The sequence below is a fragment of the Vulpes vulpes genome, chromosome 4, assembly GCF_048418805.1.
Source record: "Vulpes vulpes isolate BD-2025 chromosome 4, VulVul3, whole genome shotgun sequence".
NCBI lineage: Eukaryota > Metazoa > Chordata > Mammalia > Carnivora > Canidae > Vulpes > Vulpes vulpes.
In genome coordinates, this window is record NC_132783.1 from 444,038 (window position 1) to 460,464 (window position 16,427).

At 37.8% G+C, this 16,427-nt stretch overlaps 1 protein-coding gene across 9 annotated transcripts in view; it reads left to right on the forward strand.

Moving 5' to 3' along the window:
- LOC140598490 (solute carrier family 13 member 1-like) overlaps positions 1-16,427 on the forward strand; it is a 106,763-nt gene that overhangs the window by 66,572 nt on the left and 23,764 nt on the right. For 2 of the 9 annotated variants that reach the window (XM_072755162.1, XM_072755160.1), the window contains exons 11-15: positions 3,229-3,335; positions 5,798-5,907; positions 7,980-8,141; positions 9,541-9,678; positions 11,813-11,977. In XM_072755162.1, the coding sequence (XP_072611263.1) occupies positions 3,229-3,335; positions 5,798-5,907; positions 7,980-8,015 (253 nt within the window). In that variant the 3' untranslated portion in view covers positions 8,016-8,141; positions 9,541-9,678; positions 11,813-11,977. Of the gene's footprint in view, positions 1-3,228; positions 3,857-5,797; positions 5,908-7,263; positions 7,385-7,979; positions 8,142-9,540; positions 9,679-11,812; positions 13,959-16,427 lie in introns of those variants that run through there. The other 7 variants (XM_072755158.1, XM_072755164.1, XM_072755157.1 and 4 more) reach the window with 7 other exon arrangements.

A 16,427-nucleotide genomic window follows, 5' to 3' on the forward strand; every position in this document is an offset into this window, starting at 1 on the left:
GAGGGTCGGAGGGACTCCTCTCTCTGCTGGGAAGTGGCTCGATTGGCTCGGTTCTAATCTTTTCGGGACAAGAGGTGGGAAGGAGTGAAACGATAGGGGTGACCGCAGACGAGAGGTCTATGCCCAGCCGGCTCCTCTGAACAGGCCCTGCTGGTCCCCCAGGGGTGAGGCCGTAACGGGCCTGTGGGTGCCGGTGGGAGCAGAGCCCCGGGTGGGAGCAGAGCCCCGGGTGGGAGCAGAGCTCCGGGGCCCCTCTGGGTCTCACCGGGCTCCTCGCTTGGGGCGAGTCCCCCACATTTCGGGCCTGGAAGGGACACTGGCGATGGTCGCTCCACGATGGGGGGGGCGAGACACGTGTTTCTTAGGTGACATGAATGCCACCCTGTCCTCGCTGGCCCCCGAGAGAGGCTCACATTCTGGGATTCTTCAGCTTATTATTCAGTTCAGTATCTCGTCTTGTCCTCTCATCGTGCTCACCTGCACTCTAGTTCCCTATGACTCCATCCCTGCCCCTATTTTGTGACCGGGAATTTCCAAGTAAATAATTGCACCGATTCTACAAACTGACGTTGGGAGCTGGAAGCTGGGTCACGTTAATTTTACCTCCTCGCATCTCCCAGGCCAGCAGTCATGCTGAGTCACATGAAGTGAGGGGGACGACGAGACTGTGATTTCTAAATTAAGGACCAGCCTACATATCAATATAAATACTTGGGTTTTTGGGATTTGTGCTGTTAATCCATCTCTCACTGAGGTGCTCGGGTTCTTAAATTGAGCAGATCCCTGGTGGGGACTTCCTGCCTCACACCCCACAGCGGGAATCCACGTTTGTGGGGACAGAAACCAAAATTGTTGGGGTTAGAAGTACCCGGCCCACGTGGGGTAAAGAATTCCCCGACCCCGGAGCCAGAACCTTCGACTGCGTGGGCCCTGCCACGGCTGTTGGGAGCTCCACAGGGGCGCAGGTCCCCTCCGGGCGCAGCGGTGCCGCGGGAGGGCGGGTTCCACGGGGTCGGCTTCAGACGGTGAACTTCGTGTTTCGAACTAAGACTTGTCACTTTGCAAAGTCCAAACACGAGGCAGCATCCGGTTGTGCTAAGCAGGCTGTTCATAGCAAATTGGCACTTAACGCGTTGAGTATTACTTTTTGGTCTTGTAATAGGTCCTAAACCAACATAAAGTGATTATTATCCTTTTAAAATCTTACTCCTGGGCCACCTGGGGGGCTCGGAGGTGGAGCATCTGCCTTCGGCCCAGGGCGTGACCCCGGGGTCCCGGGATCGAGTCCCGCGTCAGGCTTCCCACAGGGAGCGGCTTCTCCCTCTGCCTGCATCTCTGCCTCTCTCTGTGTCTCTCATGAATCAATAAATAAAATCTTTAAAAATAAAATAAAATAAAATCCTAGTCCTATTACCTTAGGAAGGGAGAGTCTTCTCTAAACACCAGGGTGTAAAAACCAAATGAAATCAGACAGTAGCTAATAAAAACCAGGAAGAAATCCCAGTAGAAAATTCAATATAATCAGTTTCTAATTTCTATTCCTTCCTGAAGGAGAGTGTAATTCAGGAGACACTTTGTTTGCAGCAGGAGAACAGAGTATATTTGCTATGGGCAGGTGCTCAGGTTACCTAGAATTCTGAGAGAACAATAGGAAAAGGAACAAAGGTTTGAGAGAAAAGGGGATTTGAGGATACAAATCTAATCAACTTTGATTCATAAATTGCCAAAGCAAATAAAATTTGTGTAAGCCTAATATTTTGTAATGGTGAGACAACCTTTGTTCCTAATAAACTAAAAATAAAATGAAAATAACAATAAAATAATTATAGTGTTAAAAGTCTTTTGGAACAAAATTACGTCAGTATTTATAGCTTGATTTTATTTAAAGTATAATCTGTAGAATGTACATTATAGAGATTTTAAGCATTTCGAATTTCCAAAGCTAGAATGATATATCAAGATTTATGGCTACCACCTAATGTTTTCATTCCATCTGTTTGAACCTGGACTGAATTCAATGTGTCTTTTCATATAAAACAAAATCAGATTACATGATGCCTGACCTAATTTGGCAAAAATACCGTAAAAAATTACAGCTCAAATAAAAGAAATAAGGAACAACAACATAATAAATATTGGTTACATTTGTTGAATGAATTACACCAAGATAGCTTTTTATTCAGCAAAGAAATAAATAAAATCTATATTTAAGGAAAACAGACTCCTTTACCAGACTCCTTTATCCTTTGTCAGGTTGAATAAAATAGTCCATTTCCTTGATTGTTTAGACTGCTCAAGTAAACCACAGATGTAGACGCCTCTATACTGTGGACACGTTGCTGAGTCACAGGAGAGCAAAATAATCTCCGGGGTGTACATAGCTCTTCTCAGACTGCAAATATTCACTAGCTAATATTGCTGAGTCTTAGAACTGAATTCTAATTATTTACGTCGGTTTCATTCATATCTGGTTTCCAGGTGCTTCTTAACTGTTGAGGCTTCTGGGAGCCTGTCTTATTTGCTGGAATGGCCTGGTGATTCTAAGACCCCATCTGTTCCTGAATCACTCTTAATTTGCACAGTGATCATTTATGAGCATCTCATAAACCATTCTAATAATTAATATTCTTGATTGAGTTTCATAGGGTGCAAAGCATTAAATGGGTTGATTTCATTTGTATGATATGGCTAGGGCCTATAATCACAGTAGCAGATGTTGCATCTTAGAAAAACAGATCAATTTCTTTTCAGAAGAATTTTAGAGGACTCCAGAAATACCCTTTCCTTGCCACAATGCAATAGTAGGATGTTATACAACAATCATACAGGGTTTAACCTGGGCTAGCAATTGTTTTGGCCTCAATTCTCTGCCAATATAATTAAAAGAAATAATTCAAAGAAAAACTTGTGTATCAAATCCTTAAGCTTTACCTTAAAAGGAATTTGCCATGTCGCCCTTGTATGTCAGCATGTGTATTCATGGTTTTGAAAATAAGGAAACATTATATGTTGGAAACATATGGAAACAATGGGAACATGGTCTGAGATTTTTGGCTTTACTAAGTTTTAATATTTGGTTGGAAATCCATAGATGTTAGACCAGATTATCCAGAATGAAGAACCTATAACATCACTACTATTTGTATGCTTATTAGCATAGTCAATTGTTGTTCAGTTCATGCAAATTCTTGATGCAATCTTTTAATGTATCCATCTGTCCTTTTTCAGGTATCCTGGTTTTGCTACAGATTCAACTGTTGCCTTGCTTATAGGAATCCTATTTTTTATTATCCCAGCTAAGAGGTTGACTAAAACTACACCTACAGGAGAAATTGGTTGAGTATTATTTATAATTCTGAATGAATTTGACAGAAGAGAAAAAAATTACAAAATTCCATTGGTTTCAGTTAGTACTTAGAAAGAATGGACGTGCTCACCCTGTCTGGGCATGCCCTGTGTGCACATCGCAACCCTGATTCAGCCAGCACATGTTCTCCCCCTACAAGAAGGATCATCTTTCTTGGCAGAAGTGAGAAGTACATTTCCTTATGTACCATGGTTAGGATTCCATTACGAGTGATACTATTTGGTCCACAATAAACCCACTTCCCCTGCCATAATCAGAATTAATCTTACTATTGGCAAACATAGGAACAAGAACTTGGAAGGCACACTTCATGAGGAGCCCTTGGTAATAAGTGCTAAGGATCTAAAAAGATGAGGAGTTTCAAGGGAAACTACTATTACAGCCTCACAGTAATCCTGGAGGGAATGCAAATCCAGCCCACACTTAGCCGGAACCTAGTGTCACAAATGAAAGATGAGGTATTCCGTGGGATCATTCGTTGTCTTTGTGGTACGTGAATAAAGAAGTACCCACATTTATGTGAACCTACCCTTCCTTTGCCTGACACACACACACACCTTTTAAACATAGGGTTCATCTGCATCTATGCTGTGTACTAATACAGTATGTTTTGGGTAGTCAGATTTCTATGTTATTATTGTGGGACAAAGAGCTTAAAATTGTTTGAAAATAGTCTAGTATAGTTGTGGGCTTTTTTCTTGATGGCTTTTCTTTTATTTCTCTTTTTCCATTTTTTTTTTTACTTAGATGGAACTGGGATTCATGTAGTTGGGTGGGCCCTTCTGACTCCCTGAGTCCAAACTGATAAATGACTAGAGTCAGATGTCTAGGACATGATATATGTAAATACCACAGCATAGATATAAGTGCCTTTTGTTCTTTACTTGACACTAGAACATCTCAAAGCGTGTTAGAAGGAGATATTAAAGTACAGAGTAACGATTTCTATGAGACCCTGAGTACTGACCATTGCACAAAGCCCTAAGGCCTGTCGGTGGCAAATGTTGAAGAACCAATGCTTGGCTTAACTTTCCTGGCTCCCATATCTGAATCACCCACTGAGAAAGAGCCTTGCTTCTGTTGTGAAGAAAGAATTTTCTTTGCCCTTCAAGATTCTTGTAGCTGGACTAAGAATCAAGTTGACATGAGACAGATTAATGGTAGAAAATCAAATTTAATAGTGTGCAGGCAAGGAATCCACATAGACGTGGAAGTTCCAAAGACAGTGAGGCAACATGACACTTTGATGGGCTGCGAAGAAGGGTAGGGGTCTGAGGATACAAAGAGGAGAAAGACCATGAGCAGGAAGGTGAAAGGAGATATTTGTAAAACAAAGGCTGCCTAATTATGAAGATAAGGTTCTTAGATAAAAAGGAATCTGTATTAATCTCTCTTCTTGGTACAAGAGGGTAGTTGGGTAGTTGAGGGGGAGGCCAAGAGCTTTTTCTGAATCTGCTGGGTGTTGATTGCTTTTAACTCAAAATAATGTTCATGCCAAAGAGGCCCATCTTGGGACAGCCTGCCCTTAGACCCCACACCCCTATCCATAATTCTCTCTCTTCTCATTCTTCAACTCTTGTTCTCCCTGAAAACCCACTCACGCTAGGTTTAAAAATGATATCATATGTTAAATTTTACATGAGAGGTACATTTCAGAGATGTTTGCATAATAACAGGAATATGCCTTAATTCAAGTAAGAAATAACAAAATTTCCATCAATAGTGATGGTAGGTTTGGCTTAGGTTTGTGGGAAAGAAATAGGAAGGGATCTTATCAGTAACTCTAAAATCTTACCGTAGAAGGCTGCTTGTTACACACAAATGTTAAATGTTAATAATATATTCATGGATGACTTTTTTTTCAATAAATCAAATGGGCCATTATGACCCAAATATCAAGAGAAATCTTCATGATAATTGCTTTATAAGAATTTTAAGAGTCTTATAAATGATACTTCAATTATTTAATCTGAGCTTTGTTTTAAACTGAAATCCTGATGAATCTATTATGACCTTCCTCATGATTTGGAAAAAAAAAAAACAGTAAAGATTCAAGTAAATATTAATGAATAAAAGTATAATGTCACACTGATGATGTTAGAACCAATGGCATATTATACACATTTTGTATAGCAAAGAAGAGTACAGTCCAATGCACTGTGTCGCTCATAGTAGGCAAAGATGTTAGTGGAATGAATGAATGACATTATAAAGGACAATGATATAGTCTTTCTAAGTTTACTCTGTAATATGATCCAAAGGATTTTTCCAAGATATGGCTTTTTTTTTTTCTTTTTTTGTAATGCAGTGTTCCACCTCAAGATAGGGATATTAAAAACTTCTCCTGAGATGGTGATTTAGGATAATAGAAAAAAAATGTAATATGGTCATAATCAAGCAATGTATAACTATTGGGCTTGTGTTTTGCAGTTGCTTTTGATTATTCTCCACTGATTACTTGGAAAGAATTCCAGTCATTCATGCCCTGGGATATAGCCATTCTTGTTGGTGGAGGGTTTGCCTTGGCAGATGGCTGTGAGGTAATATGCTGTGACTAAGATATTTAACAATTAACTAGACTTTTTAAAAGAAAAACAGGAGACATTCAAGCTTTGGCATATTCAACTTTATCCTATCATTTTAATGATGCAGATTTTAATAGCCATGCAGTAAGTATACCACACAGATGAAGTGAGTTTAATAATTTTGGCAGGCTGCAGGCATTAAACATTGTTTTTAAATGATGTCTCAGTATGTTGAAAGGGATAAAGCAGAGAAAATTAGAATTTACCCCCCTTCTGCAGGAAGGGGGTAAAGAGGGGCAGAAGGAGAGGGAGAGAGAGAGATTCTCAAGCAGACTCCCCACTGAGCACAGAGCCTGATATGGGGCTCAGTCTCACCACCCTGCAATCATGACCTGGGCCAAAATCAAAAGTCAGACCCTTATCCAACGCAGGACCCTGAAGATTAGAATTCTTAATCCATGAAATAGTATTAGAAACTTGACTAAAAAGAAAAAATATAAAAATCATATATACAATGACTCCTCATAAAACATTCTGTTTATAACCTTATCTTACTTCATGATGAATTTGAGTAGCTCACGGACCTCTTTTCAATATATCATAGTCCTAAGGCTGTCAGAGAAAGAGAAGGAGAAATATAATAGTACTTTATTACATCATTTATTTATTACATATTAAGTATGTTAAAGGTGCTTTGTACATGTTTATTGAATGAAGTCAGAATTTTATATAACCGTGGCTAATATATTATGTCCAATTTTAAAGAGAAATAAAACCAACATAAGGAATAAAATTCATGTCAAGGTTGCAATTGCTGATTCTGATTCCCTCACAATTCAAAGTATCTGTCAAAAGAATGGAAGTTATTGATTCTGAGAAGCCAGATCTCAGTCTTGCTGAAATAGTAGAAAAGTGTATTTGTCTTATATTTCTATCATTTAAACTTGAGTGGTCTATGAAGCAAGCCAAATCTAGACATCAAACAACATTGTAAGTGGCACTCAGAATTGAGACAATTTCTAAGATTTTCACCCATTACTAAATCGTATTGCTGAGAGTTGTGTCCAAATAAAAAAAAATGACAATAAAGTCAGAAACAAAAAAAAACCCTCCCTATAGGCTGTTAAGAAAATAGCTGATAGTTATTTGTCTTGAGAAGAATAAAAATTTAACTCTCCAGAAGCTAAAAGGGTGGATACAACACATCTCTCTCACCAACCTTTTTACTTTGATGACTGGATAAGGAAATGGAACAGCCATGAGCTTTAAATGTTTCACAGAAGGCTTCAAAATCCAGAAATGAGAGGTTTTTAATTAGTCAAAGGAGTAAAAAATTTTCATGGACGTTTTGAGAAGATACTTTCCTTCTAGGAGTCCTACAATGACTTTCAAGTGACAAAGGCCTCCCCAGACTTGTACTTTATATAAACTGGATAGATCATAGGACAAAGAAGTAGCAACTTTATTCTTCACAGTACACTAAGTGATTCAGGTACGAGCAATATTGATATAATCATAATGGCAAACTTTAAACATTGACTTAATAAAAATGCGGATACAAGAGTAAAAGAAATAGGGGGACACAATATATATATATGGTTGATGATGTAAGAAAACTAAATCCTTATGTAACATGTTAGAAAGTTAGTAAACAATGTCTAAATGTGAAAATTAGGAAAAAGCATATTTTAAAAACTATATATAGCTAATATGGCTTGAAAATTGTGTCTGAGGAACACAACTTAGGAGGGGAGAGAGGTAGATCAGAGGCTGCCATTTTCCTAAAGCCGTATAGTGCCACATGACTTGTTAACCTATTCACATATATTAATTAGATAAAATTAAGTTTCAATTGAAACAATGTGGGAAGACAATTCGAATTTCCTAAAGCATGTCAGTAGTTTTGAAATAAGAATAATTGAGTTTCTCTGTGTCAAAGCCGCCTAGATCCACCAAACCATGGGAAAATAGGAAAGATTAAAATTGTATTTTAGAAACCAAGTTCTTAGAGCAACTGACATCTTATGCATTTAAATTGTGTCTGATTAAAATGATTGTTAATGAATAATATTGCAATTTTTTTTTAGGAGTCAGGATTATCTAAGTGGATAGGAAATAAATGATCTCCTCTAGGTTCATTACCAGTTTGGCTGATAATTCTGATATCTTCTTTGCTCGTCACATCTTTAACAGAGGTAGCCAGCAATCCAGCTACCATTACCCTCCTTCTCCCTATATTATCTCCATTGGTGAGTATCTCATTCATCTGCTTTTATATTCATCAAAAGAAGAGTGTTCCACTCTGCTTGTTCTCATATTGTGGTATAGAATCATTTCGGGTGTGAATGATCTTCCTGTAAGTAACTTATAGGGTGGTCTTTATTTGCATGAATACATTTTTAGGAGACCTTAAATCCAGAGAACTCTTTTCTTCCACATTCAAGTAGAAGGATCTTAAGAAAAGCACTTACCTTCTTCTGTCTCCCCGGATTTTATATTTGCAGATCATCGGGAGGGTCAGCTTGAATCCTTTCTAGCTGTAAGACTTTGGGAATCCATGTTTCCTGGCAACTCTGGCTCTGACACTAACACTTCTCTCTTCGGATTATTCTTCAATTTCTGAGAAGTGGTTCATATAAGTGATTTGCAAATGAATGAAAACCTAGGCTTACACTTCAGGCTTTAAGCTAAAATATCTTAGACACAGTTCTCTGCGGCCCAGGGAATAGTTTTTAAAGAGAAGTAAAAAAGCAGATTTGCAAGGAGAGAGAGAGAGGAAAAGACAGCTTTACTTCTGTCTCCCCACCTAGCTAGCAATTACAAGAAATAGCCTTAAGTAAAGTGTTTTTTATGGGGACAGCTGAGTTTGGTGAAAGGATAGCACTTCAAATTAAGAAGGATCGCCCTTCTGGGATTGTTCTGCCACAACTCAAGGGGCATATGTTGGCCTTCTTGAGGTGCTGCTTCAAATTAGAGAAGAAATGTAGGCAGTTTTGATTGGTAAAATATCATTTTGGTTTTTCTCTTTTTTGCTTCTCAACAAGGCACAGTTAGAAAATTATGTGATGAATTAAGGGTAGTAGTAACTCTTCTTCTATGATGATCCCTAAGCAATTTTAAATTATATATGGCACAGGGGCAGACAATTAATGGAATAATGAGAAGCTTTGAAGCCAGAGGGACCTGAGACCCTACATACACTCTACTGCTTGCCAGCTTTGTGTCTGGACAAGTTACTTTTGCCTTTCCGTGCCTTAATTTATTCATCTGTTATTTGGGGCTATAGTAGCCATCTCATAGGTCACTGGGAAAATTCAGTTATTTTATATAAATGCACACACACCCCACACACACACAGAGCACCTGGCGCTATATAAGTAAAAACTATTTTTGTTTTTATATGGTTCTTGAAGTAAATGATACTTTATTTTCTATATGAACTGAGCTATAGCACTTAAATAGCACTAATTACCATATAAAAACAAGAGGAAAATATTCTTCAAGTGATAACTGCATTTATGTATATAGTATTAGGTCTTTAGATTTTAACCTGCTTCTGGGAAAGCTTATCATAATAATCTTGTTCATTTTGATGCTTGGTGCCTACCTCAAAATTTTACTTAAACTCCTTCTTATCTTTTCCAACAGGCTGAAGCCATTCAAGTGAACCCTCTTTATATTTTGATACCTTCTACTCTGTGTACTTCATTTGCATTCCTCCTACCAGTAGCAAATCCACCCAATGCTATTGTTTTTTCCTATGGACATCTAAAAGTTATGGACATGGTGAGTGAGCTGAAATGAGGTCCAATAGACATCTTTGTGTGTGTGTGATGTCCTGGGTTATCGCTCTTTTTACACACTATCAACTGCCAGGAAAAGCCAGGCTTTAGTTCTGCTTCTGAAGGTGAGTGCATGATTGGTCACAGAACTGTTTTTAAAAATGGTAACTAGAAGCAAACTTACCATTAGGATTTGCAGTCACAAACACAGAGATACTGAACGCATCAGTAATGTACTTGAAAACTGAAGAGCACAGAGTATGTGCAACACAATGGCTTAAACTCGCATATCAGGATCAGGATCCAACTTGACCTAGTCAAAAGGAAGAAATAGGGTTAATGAAATTCAGCAATTACACGCTGTGGTTTTCTTTTCTTTTCCTTTCTTTTCTTTTCTTTTCTTTTCTTTTCTTTTCTTCTTCTTTCAATTTATTTATTCATAGAGACACACAGAGAGAGAGGCAGAGACACAGGCAGAGGGAGAAGCAGGCCCCACGCAGGGAGCCTGTCGTGGGACTCCATCCCGGACTCCAGGATCACGCCCTGGGCTGAAGGCAGGTGCTAAACTGCTGAGCCACCCAGGGATCCCCACGCTGTGGTTTTCTACCACAAATATTTTGCAGCAAATACTTGCTTCACATAATACACTGGACTCAGTACCTGCTGATGAAAGGTCATCTTTCTTGCTCTGATTCTAATGGTGGCACCTGACATAAAAGCACAAGCAATAATGAGACATTCAAGTGATAAAACATGGTCATTTTTCCCAAATACAAAAGTAGTGATTGTCAAGGACTAGTTTGAGAATATTCTAGTCTCCCCCTAACCTTGATTACCAACTTCCAAACCAAACAAGGAAAAAAAAAAAAGAATATAACCAAAGTAAACTCAATGAGCTTACTATGAAAATTCAGTTCCAAGGTCTCAGTTGCCTCCTCCCACACACAGTGCTGTCCATACAACCCTGCAATGTAAAAACTCTGGAAAGGTCTCTATGCAGAAGTCACATAATATCCTTTTGGAAAAGAAAATGTGCATAATAGAATACAACCAGTGTTGGGTGTATGTGAATTTAAAAAATAAAAACAGGATTCTTGAGTGGGAAATATCAGAAAGGGGGACAGAACATGAAAGACTCCTAACTCTGGGAAACGAACTAGGGGTGGTGGAAGGGGAGGTGGGCGGGGGGTGGGGGTGACTGGGTGACGGGCACTGAGGGGGGCACTTGACGGGATGAACACTGGGTGTTATTCTATATGTTGGCAAAATGAACACCAATAAAAAATATATTTATAAAAAAACAAACAAAAAACAGGATTCTGGATTAAATGAGTGGCTTGCATGGACAGAAAAGGGGGCCTCTATAATAAACATTGCTAGGTATCCCCTTTTGCTTTGTTGCTCCATGTTTTAATACAGAGAATGCAGAGATAAGCTTTCTCTGTAGAGAGTCAGATAGTAAATATTTAATGCTCTCTGGGCCATATGCTCTCTGTCACAACTGCTCGTTCCACCATTGTACATGAATGCAGCCAAAATATGTAACCACCATGGTTGTGGTCCCATAAAACTTAATTGCCAAAACAGATCATGAGCAGGGGTTTGCCAACCTCTGTTTTAATGGATTAAAAGCAACTTTGAAATTTTTAGTGGACACCAGGATGATGACACAAGAGCTAGAAAAATGAGAACTCTAAAGAAGATGAATAGAAGTGGCATTTCATTAAATCTCAAAAAGAGAATACTGAAGGCTAAACTAATAATGGTATTGAGTGAATTTGAAAGATCCAGTTATCATATAGTGACCTGAACCTTATCCACTGAAATACAAGACCTCAAAACTCATATTCTGATTTAACATGAAATGGGAAATTTTTAAAGGGATTTTTCTTGAATCAGAGTGATTCCAGTATATTCCTAAAAGGAACCTCATAGAATTTGCAACTAAATGTCATTTAGTTGAGGATAGATTCTGTTTTGATACGAATGGAGAGCTCATTGTTTTGTGAAGTAACAGCAACTTATGCTAATCATTTATGACGTATGTAAGTCTGACATCTGCTTTCTGCGGTAGTATTCGGATCCTCCTATAGGTTTTCTTTTCAGGAAACTGACATTTATGCTCTTCCCTATTCAAGGTTAAAGCTGGACTTGGCGTTAATATTGTGGGTGTTGCTGTGGTGATGCTTGGCATGTCCACCTGGATTTGGGCTCTATTTGACCTCTCTACTTACCCTTCCTGGGCTCCTCCAGTCAGTAATGAGACCATGCCATGACAAGCTGGATGCTATGACTATCCTTTGGTGAGTTTTGGAAACCATTGAGAATTCACTGCAGATACGGCATTGGAAAATTGGTGACTCATTTAAATTAGTCCTGTTGTAGCTGCTGTGGTTCCAGTAGACACCCAAAACCTGCCGTCGTAACCTAGAGTTCACAATTCCTTTGAGACGCAACCAAAGAGCGACCATGTCCCTTTATCAAGAAGCCCACAGCTGAGATTCTGCTCATGGACCATATGCATCCTGCTTCATCATAAGAATAATTTATAACATGACCTGCAAAAAGATTAGGCGATCTACTTCATTTTACATTTTGGGTTTGGTGTAACATTTCAAACATCAATTTATTATCTCAAAAACTTCCCGTAAAGTTAGAAATAGGAAATAAAACATACCAGTTAGTTAATACATGGATAAATCATTCCTGTTGTGTTGTTGAAGGGAATTTGTTGAAAAACCAACACTGTGGTTATCTGCACTGTATTGCAGAAAAACGTTTTAGTCTAAATGAAATGTGCATCCTCCCATTTAGAAAATGCCAGATTATTCTTCATGTATAGATATGGCATGAAAAATTGAAATTGAAGTAGTAGTTTCAAAATTATAATTGAATCAACTAAACAACAGAAAACTTGTAGATAAGGATTAATTTCTACTTGACCCTGTGGTTAGATTAATGTAATTCATACCTTTAATATCTCAGTGTGCTAAGAAATGCATTTTGTAGGGCTGTGACTAATGCTTGCTGTGAGATGCACTGTTAGCACAGCATAGTTATAAAAGAAAGCTAAACACTATAAAACTATTAACACATTTATGTAGCTGTATAGCAATTTTGCTTTAGTGTTTATCTTACTTCAGAAATACACAAAGTTAGGGGTGTCTGGAGAGCTCAGTCAGTTAAGCATCTGACTCTCGATTTCGGCTCAGGTCATGGTCTCACAGTCATGAGATTGAGCCCTGGCCTGGATCCTGCTTAAGATTCTCTCTTTCATTCTCCCTCTGTTTTCTCTCTCTCTTTCTGTCTAAAAATAAATAAGTAAACAATAAAATGAATTTTTAAAAGTTTAGAAATAGAAATACATAATGTCATGTAAAAAGACTCAGAAATTTAAATGAATTATCACTATGTATAGAGACAGAAAAAGGTCACACAACTCCATTATTATCAACATTGAGATGAAATATCAGATGGAAAATAAGAATAAAACTCTTGAAAAATTTACAAAAAGAAAATGAATTATTCATGGGCAAACAAACAAAAAAGGAGATCTAAACATTCAAACAAAAAGTGGAAGAGAATAGTCTCCTAATATGAGGGATGTGAAGAGTAATAAGATCTATTGACATTCCAAAATCAGACTACAAGGGGAAAAATGACAATCAAAAACAAAATAATGTGCAGTTAGGAAAAGATGGAGAAGTTAAAACATAACAAATTTCATTCTAAAAATAAAAAGGAAGAGAGGCCAAGAAAATATCTTTGGTATTTTTAATCTTCATAGAAGTCATCAGACCTGGTTTGGGGTTTTTTTGTTTTGTTTTGTTTTTGTTTTTTGTTTTTTGTTTGTTTGTTTGTTTGTTTTTGCAAATGATGGTATTTATAAAGTTCTTAAAAATTAAATATAGTAAAAAGTATTTTTAAAAAGGAAGACATTTCTTTAAAAAGCATACATGATACATTGTCTATTATCTATTTATTAATTAGTCAATGCACAATTTGTCATTTTTTAAAAATTTGTCAATTTAAACCTTAAAATATACTGCCGCTTTATGTATATCTTCTAAGTTCCCCCTCTATTCATTTGTTTCTTTCCCTATCATATGTTACATATTTACTTAAGATCAATAGTATTTCTTTTGGGCTTTTCTCTAGTCATTCAATTTATCACTGCTGAATTATGTGATGAATACATTTTAATTATGAAAAATGAAATGACTTTTCAAATTAGAATGAGTAAGTTTTGCTCTCAAGAAAATAATATAAACATTTCAACTTGAATCATTTTAATGAATTACTTCCAACAGCTGCCAGCTGAGTACAGGAAAAGTAATACTTAGTCAAAATTTGTTTAAGTGAGCCATATCATTCTCTTGCTACATCTTTCTGTTTAGTTGATATATCAAAAATGACTTAACTCATCCATTTCACATTTGTTCCATTTACATCAACGTTCTCAAGCTCTTTTAGTTGGAAAGATGATCAAACAAATCTCTGTCCTCCCACTCTATGGTAGATAGTGTTTTTGTCATTATCCTCATCCTTACTTAAAGGTTAATGAGAAATCTTTGTCACTTTAAATCCCAGTATCTCACTTAGGGTTGGATCTTGTCTAGATAATAGTAGCAATTTCACTAAGTGCCTATTTACTGTCTGTTCATGCAAGTGCTTGGAAGACTCCACCGACATGTGTGGATCCCTCACTCACCCCAACCGCCTCTGAGCATGTCAGCATCTCCAGAACTCAGACTTCCTTCCTTTCAAATGTCTGCACTCTTTCCACCTCACTTGGTATCCAAGGCTTTGTTCTCTCCTTTCAGCCTGGACATTAGGAAAGTATGCTTTTTGCCAATGGTACTAATTAATCCTATTAGCCAAAATTGACTTAAAAAAATTATCCTGATACCTGAACTGTTTCTTGACATGTGTACTGCATAGGATTATATTTCAAAGATTTGTTATTAAATATATTATTCTATCTCTGCCATGACTAAATATATGATAAAGATCTGTGTCATCCATCCTTTTATTCCAAAATTTTACTGATTCAGTTAATGAATGACTATCTTTGCTCGACTATGTGAATTTCACCAAATTAAAATTTTTTTTTTAATTTTTAGGACGGGGAGGGTTGTACTAAGAACAAAAGAATAAACTCAAACAAACTGGGTCAGTTTTAGTACTCTAACATAATCTAAAAAGGAAAGGTTAAAATTGTTAGTCTAGGACACCATTAGCCATGCTATTCAAAAATGAAGCACTTTAGTCAAAGGAAAAATTTGCTAGGTAAGTTTTGAAAACACACATATCAAAAACACAGGTCCCCATTGTAGAAGCGAGGCCAGACTAGCCCAAGAGCAAACAGTGAAACAGCACATAACCAAAGCAGAAGCTAAAGGGTTTTTCCAAATATGGGGATCTTCATTTACCTTGGAAGAAAAAGACACAGCATTTAAAAAGAAACAAAGGGACTTTTCTTACTTATAGTATAGTGGTAGAGATACTGGGGGCAGTTTTGAGGGGAGTAGATCTTAAAGCCAAATAATAATAATAATAATAAAATATTGCATTACGTGCATTCTGTGTCAGCAAGAAAATAATGGAAATCCTCCAAAGAGAAAGATGATGGAGCATCAGCAAGAATGCAGACATGGCAACTGCTAATCCCTAGAGAGCTCAACATTTTCTTTAACAGAAACACAAGGAACAAGGGATGGGAGACAAAGCCAGGACCCAAGCAAGTTGTGGGTTGAGTGAAAAACTATGAGTGAGGATCTCAAAGGACTGTGTTCTCTGAAAAGATGTGAGCTAGGACAAAATCCCATCTTATAAAGGGAAACCTCAAGGGAACCTTGATGTCTTGGCCTATGCACTGGGTGAAGGAATCTCCCCGGAGAATTCACAATGTGCAGGTTATGGGCCAATACCAGTGTGGGGGTGGGGGTAGGGGGAGACCAAACCCTTAATCCCAAACTTTATTTTAAAACAATTCTGGGTTGATAGTGTGCCTAAGTACCTGGCAAAAAAAGGAACACTTTCTTCAACCTGGGGCTCAACATATTACTAAGATTAAAGCTCAGCAAGAGATTATGATAGAAACTTGTCAATTATGCCAAGACAGAAAACATTACTGTTCAAGAGCCACATGAACAAAAGAAACAATCCGAGTGCAAAGACAACAGATACTCTAATTATCAGATAGAGAATATAAGATGAGGAAATATGTTTGAGAATATAAAAGAGGGTATTGTAAATGTAATTGTGGTAGGAAGAATGCTGAAAATGTCTTCTAAGACTTCTGGCTCCTGGTTACTCAGTCAGACCCCAATCTAGGTACTGCTGTGAAGAGGTTTTACACATGGACTCAACCAGCCTTAAACGATGGAGATTATCCTGGATTATTCAGGTGGTCCTAGTGTGATCCTATGAGCCTTAAGAAGCAAAAGAGGAAGGTCGAAGGATCAAGGGGGTAAGATGAGACAAGGGGAAATCAGGGAGATTGAAAGCATGAGCAGGATGGACCCAATATTGGCGGTTTTGAAGTTGAAAGGATTTATAAACCAGGGAATGCAGAAAGCCTCTGGAAGCTGAGAATGATCCCTGGTTGAAACCCAGCAAGGAAACAGAGTCGTCAGTCCTACAGGCGCATGGAACTGAACTCTGCCAACACGTGGGAAGCCTGGGAGTAGCTTCTCCTTAAGAGCCTCCATTAAGGAGGACAGCAGAGGGAGGCCTCGATCTTGGTCCTAT